Source organism: Ursus maritimus, unplaced genomic scaffold, assembly GCF_017311325.1.
Source record: "Ursus maritimus isolate PB19 unplaced genomic scaffold, ASM1731132v1 scaffold_32, whole genome shotgun sequence".
Lineage (NCBI taxonomy): Eukaryota > Metazoa > Chordata > Mammalia > Carnivora > Ursidae > Ursus > Ursus maritimus.
The window spans coordinates 26,774,490-26,780,595 of record NW_024425786.1 but is presented as its reverse complement, the minus strand read 5'-3'; the positions used below and the strand labels follow the sequence as shown (position 1 = coordinate 26,780,595).

At 54.6% G+C, this 6,106-nt stretch overlaps 1 protein-coding gene across 5 annotated transcripts in view; it reads left to right on the top strand.

Moving 5' to 3' along the window:
• KIAA0319L (KIAA0319 like) overlaps positions 1-3,708 on the top strand; it is an 88,822-nt gene extending 85,114 nt beyond the window's left edge. For all 5 annotated transcript variants that reach the window (XM_040619242.1, XM_040619244.1, XM_040619243.1 and 2 more), the window contains one exon: positions 2,477-3,708. In XM_040619242.1, the coding sequence (XP_040475176.1) occupies positions 2,477-2,664 (188 nt within the window). In that variant the 3' untranslated portion in view covers positions 2,665-3,708. The remainder of the gene's footprint in view (positions 1-2,476) is intronic.
• The last annotated feature ends 2,398 nt before the right edge of the window (positions 3,709-6,106 follow it).

Sequence of the window (6,106 nt, the reverse complement as noted above, 5' to 3'; positions counted from 1 at the left end):
GAGGCTCGGGCAGAGATGCAGGGGACGGGCAGAGATGCAGGGGACAGGATGGAGGGAGTGGGGGGAAAGGGGAGGGTGGGGGGATACAGGGGGTTACTCCGGCAGTGGTGGAGTGGAGGGAAAGGCGGGGGGACGGCACCAGGAAGTGCTGGGCTGAAGAGGCAAAACGGGAAGGAGGCAGACGTCCAGCGAAAGGGGGGTTGTAGCAAGGGCCCCACGGTGCTGATGCATCTGGGTCACCACGGTGACACTAGAGACAGCCAGGAGGCCCTTCTGTGTGGGCAGTGTAGCTGAGGGAGCAGGGAGGGTCCCTTTGTGTCTGGTCTCGCGCGCCTGACCAGGCTGAAGCCTCCCTCTACTTCTGGACTCAGCCCATGACTGGGTGCAACCCAGAGCAGAGCCACTAGCAGGATGGGGAGAATGGGATTTGAGCTGGAGAAGCTGAGCCTGAAGCATGGATTTAGTGGGCCGTGTTGTGAAGAAAGGTAACGTGTGGAGGTGAGGTGGCACCGACCCTGTTTGCCGGGAGCCAGGCCGAGCGTGGACGAGGGCTGCCCATGGAGCTGCGGCGCCCAAGGCCACCAGGCAGGGCCTGAGGGCTGCCCACCCGCAGGAGACCTGGTTTGCGTTCAGCAACCTGTGGTTTTTGGGTTTGTTTTGCTATTCTATTGATTTTTCAAAGCTTTTTATTAAAGCAGATTGAACCATATGAAATTACGGGTATTTGACTTTTCTGACCTATAAAAATGGCAGTTTTTTGTGGTTCAGTCTAATGTGTACAGAAGATCATAAGGTCAGCTTGATGGGTTTTTGACAAGTGCACATGCCCACATAACCCACTCCCTCTCTTTCCAGTCTTTGCGACTTCCTTCTACCATCTTGGAGTAGTTTATATAAATGGAGTCACTGTGGCCTCTTCCACTCCCCATTACGTTTAGGACATTCCTATGTGGTGTTAGTGAGAGCACGAGTCTGTTCATTTCCTCTGTGTCATTTCCACTGTGTGAATGTTTTTGGCGGGCGTATCGTTGTCAGACAATTGAATTCTTTCTGTTTCTGGCTGTTACGAGGAGTGCCGCTGCATGCGCTCCTGTCCGTGCCCAGCTTGTGCTGTTTAGTGTGTGAAATCGCTCAGTGCTCCAGGCAGAGCAGGAGCTCGTGTGGGAAGGTGCTGGGCGACTGCTGTCTACTGTGGAACCAGGTGATGTGTCCCCCTCTGGCTCCTGTCCGCTGCAGCCATGGAGGAGGAAGGGCTCGGGACGGGCTCTGAGAAAGGGAAGCTTCGTGTGGGTACTCGGAGGGGCATGCCCCCACAGGACAGAGGGGAAGGGATATTTCAGCTACAGAGGCAGAGCCAGGGTTTGGGGGACCTTGAGCCTCCCCTGGGCTTGGCCCTTACGTTGGCCACTGTCCTCCACCACATGGGAGCAGCTCAGGATACTGGCATCAGCCTTACGTCATTCCGGCCAGGAAGGGACAGAACAGCTGAGAATCCTCTGAGAATCCTGAGAAACTCCTTCGGTGTTTCAGGGGATCTGCGTGGGACCAGGGGGAAGGGAGAGTGAATGTTGGGTATGGGGGTTCAAATACACCTCACCTGTCTGGTCACCTTTTTAAGAAAGGAGGTAGGTTAGCTCCAGGGTGGGTGAGGCGGGGCCCGGAGCACTGCCACGCTGGGTCCTCGCTGTGGGCACTGCCCGTTCCTCGTCGAGCTGGCTCAGCCTGCCTTGTGCTTTTTCCGGTGCAGCCTCTGCAGCCTTAGGGATGATACGGGGCGAAGGTGGCTACAATGGCTCGCAGAATCTCAGGCATCTTTTCTGACCTCAGGTGCTTCTTATGGGTCCTTGTTTGTGTGTTCTGATGAGCTGATGGCTTGGGACTGTCTCTGGGAGTCCCTGGTACCCCAGTCAGGCGCGCTCAGTAGGAGTGACCTCCTGGAGCCAGAGGCCTGCTCTCTGCCTCCAGTACCCACGCTGTGAAGTCAGAGCAAGCAGCTTTGGGGCGTGAGGCTACGTCCTCCCTCCACGTGGGGGAACTCGAGCAAGCCCTTGGCCATCCACGCCGAGCCAGGACACGGTGAAAATTCCTCCTCTAGAGCTGAGCTCTTGTCTGTTGTGCTTTCCTGCCTCCTGTGGGAATCCCATCCTGTTCATGAGGGGAGAGGATAAAACATTCCACAATTCAAGAGGAGATCGTGTTTGGGTGGCACTAAGCAAAGCTAACAGATACTGGAGATCGAGAATCCACATTGCACCCCAGGTCTATTGGTCCCGTCTAGTCTCTCTGTGGCTTCCCCGAAGGAACTGTTCCAGCTAACCAGGCCTGGGAGAAGGACTCAGGGAGCCCCCTGAAGCCTGGAGAGGGGGTGGCACTTTTCCCATCCCTCTGCTCCTGTTCAGACTGGGGAAGGGTGCAGCGCCCGGCTCAAGCCGAGGAAGGTGTGTGCTCCTGACCCTGGGTTCTGTCTGTCTTACAGGCAGCAAACAGAAAGGCCCAATGCTGAGCAGCAGCCTGATGCGCTCCGAGTCCGAGCTGGACAGCGACGACGCCATCTTCACGTGGCCAGACCGAGAGAAGGGCAAACTCCTGCATGGTCAGAATGGCTCCGTGCCCAACGGGCAGACCCCACTCAAGGCCAGGAGCCCACGGGAGGAGATCTTGTAGCCCACCTGGTCTGCTTCCTCAGGGTAGGGTTGGGCAGTGCCAGGGTCGGAGCATTGCCGGGCTGCTTCTCATGCTTCCCGTGTGTGGGCAGCTGTTCTCCCAGCATCTGCTGGTCACTCCACCCTAAACCCTCAACCAGAGCTGCTGGTACTTGAATCCAGAGACATTCTCCAGGAACCCTGAATGAAGCTGTGAACGAAGAGGTTTCCTCTTTAAACCCCTCTGGTAGCCCCCCCACCCCGCCCCAACGTCCTCACCTCAGGGCCTCCTTTTTCGCGAACCCCTCCCCTGCTCCAAGAGCCATCCAGGCAGCTCCCAGCCTCCTCTCCAGCTCCCTGTTGGCAGCACCGCTGCTCCCAGGGCGCCTGCACAGGCCGTAGAACCAGGCACTACCAGCCTCCTGCTCCGAGGGCCTGCCTGTGGGCATGTTCTTTGTTCTCTTCTCTGGGACACAGTGCACCCTTTCGCTAGGCCCGGAGGAAGTGGCGCCCCCTGTCCTCACCACTGATGTGGGTGTCCGGCCCGAGATGACGGGAGGACGGGCTGTTTCAGGAATGGAGAGGGGCCCCTCTGGCTGCTGGGCTGGGCTGTCCTGTCCGACAGCTGGGCGGGCCACAGACGTTTCCCTTCCTCCTGACCGGCCGCTTCAAGGCTCAGGCCCCACACCCTGCGCCTGCAGGAGACAGTCACACACTGACGGAAAGGTGATGGCGTGAGCGCATGTGTGCGACCGCCCCGCTGAGGGTCCTCTGCGTCCAGCTACGTCTTCTCCGTGTGTCCCTTGCATGTGTGTGTCAGAACGTGTGCGCATCAACTCCTCATAGGGCTCTCGGCTACTTGCAAGGCAACCTTGACCTGGACAGACTTCTGAGCTCCTTGGAACAGAGACTTTCTGAATCCCTCTGGCCCTGTCACTGGTTCCTCAGCCCTGTTCTCTGAGTGCCGAGGAACAGGAGCTTTGGAGTGACTTTTTGGAAAGAAACTTAGTTTACACTACTGCACTACTGTCTGTTGTGAGATGATTAAACATGCTATTTAATTGTACGTGTGCCTGCCAGGTGTGCTGCGTCGTGCTGCGTTGCTGACCTGTACCACGGGTCCAGCCGCCTGCGCATCCCGGTGACGTGATGGCTTCCAGAAGGCAGGCTGCGGGCCGGGCATCATCAGTGCGTGTGGCCGATGGTGCTGGGATTCTGCCTCAGCCGCTCCTGGCCCCCTGCCGGCCAGCTGCTCCCCTCTGACTAGTCCAGGGAGGCAGGTTGTCTGTCCTCTTCTCCACACCTTCTGTTAACACAAAAATGATTCATTCCCCTACTCCCTTGGCCAAGCAGGGGATTCAAAGTGTCCTGATGCCCAGGGTGTGGACTATGCTTCCCTTTTGGATTTCCAAAGTGGGAGGGGCAGCCTTGTGCCCCCAGAACACCGCAGTGTTCACGGAGCAGCTTGCACGGCATGGGGTAGGGGACAGTGGTGATCCTACTGTATCCAAGGCCCTGTGTATGAAAACCCACTGGGGGTGGGCAGGATTGTCTCCGTTTTTCCAGATTCAGAAACTGAGGCATAGCAAGAAATAATTCAGTCCCCATATAGTAAATGACAGAATTAGAACTCAGGCCCTGCAGAGTCTGTGTTTGGTTTGGATCAGAATCCTCTGGGAGGCTTGACAGACTGTGGGGCCCCAACCTCGGAATTTCTGAGTAGGTCTGGGGTGGAACAGGAGAATGTGCCTTTTTTTAAGTTTCCGGGAGATGCTATGCTGCTGAACCAGGGAGCACGCTTGGGAGAACCACTGGTCTAGAAGCATATATTCAGTGCAGCATCAACGGGAGGCAGCAGCTGTCCCATCCTGAAGGTCTGAGGTCATCAGAGAAGCCAAAGATTAAATTGCTCTGGGCCGGGGGGCCGGGTTTTCTCCGTTGTGCAGGTCAGGCCACACAGGAGGAGTAGAGGGGCAGGCAACCAGGACTTGGGGAGCTGCGTGCGACAGAAAAGCTTTAAATTTAGGAAGGAGCTACAGGACTCGATCACATACTGGCTTTGTCGATTCTTCCTGTTTTGGGGGGAGTAGGGCTCATTCCTGCGTCTAACCGACCTCAGCCACAGCTCACCGAGGATATGCCTCTATCTCAGAGATGAATAATTTTTTATCTCCTACTCCTCCCACCAAAAAAAGGCAAAACCCAGGAACCAATGCTGCTTTCCTCCATTCGCCTCAGGCTGAGGAGCGCTGAAGTACCCCTTCCGCATTACAGAAGCACCAGTGTCCTCTTACTCACTGTCCTGTCGCTAGTCCCCAGCACCGTGGCAGGTCCGCACTTGAGCGTGTGCCTGTGAGGAGCACAGGCTAACACAGAGCAGTGTGGGAGACGTGGCTTCTTAAAGGAAAATGGCAGCTGATCAAGGGAAAAGATGGCAGATCTCATCACTGCTGAGCTGATACTCCAGGGGAACATGGCCCACCAAGTTCCCGGTAGTATTACTTAAGGAGTAGAATAAAGAGAAGGAATTAAAATATGAACAGTAACATAAGATGGGGGGTAGGGATCAAATGATGACTGAAATTAAAGCAAGCTAAGATCCTTCCGTAGGCGGACAGTAAAAAATGATGATTAGCTTTAGAGTTTAAGTCATGTATTCATGTTGTAAGTACTGAGAAAGCCACTGGGAACTAGAATGTAACAGCTACACCAGATAAGGGGAGAAAAAAAAATTAAAAATACGTCTATCCCCAATGAAAGTAAATGGGCAAAAGTTGTCAGATTGGATATCAAAACCACTACCGCCACTTCCAAACAGAAGTTAACAGACTGGATGTATTTGTGAAACTATATTTACAAGAGGGCGCCTGCGTGGCTCAGTCGGTTAAGTGTCTGCCTTCGGCTCAGGTCATGATCCCAGAGTCCCAGGATCGAGTCCCTCATCGGGTTCCCTGCTCATCGGGGAGTCTGCTTATCCCTCTACCCTTCCCCCCTGCTCGTAATCTCTTTCTCTCTCTCAAATAAAATCTTAACAACAACAACAAAAAACTATGTAAGAGAGACACCTAAACTACAACATCGAAAGATTGGGGAAAAAAAAAAAAGGACAGTAAAGCTATACTAGGGGCTTTCGTTCCTATTAAGACAATGAAGTGACATAGGCTCTGGCTCCCTTCCCCAAAATTTAACTTAGAAAAACAATACATCTTAGGAGATAGCATAAATCTGAGGAATAACCACCATAACCTGTAAGAAATCCCTCCCAAGTCCTACAAGAACCCTAGGAGACTGAAGGTCGTCATGAACTGGGAGGTAGGCCGTCAGTGAGATGTCTCCCTTTGCTGTACGTGGGATCATCAGTCACGTCACTGGTATCAGTGAGCCACTCTAACTGCAGCCCAAAAGCTCTGCTGGGGTGAAAAGGGATGGGCTTGTGACACCTGGGTGGCTCAGTTGGTTAAGCG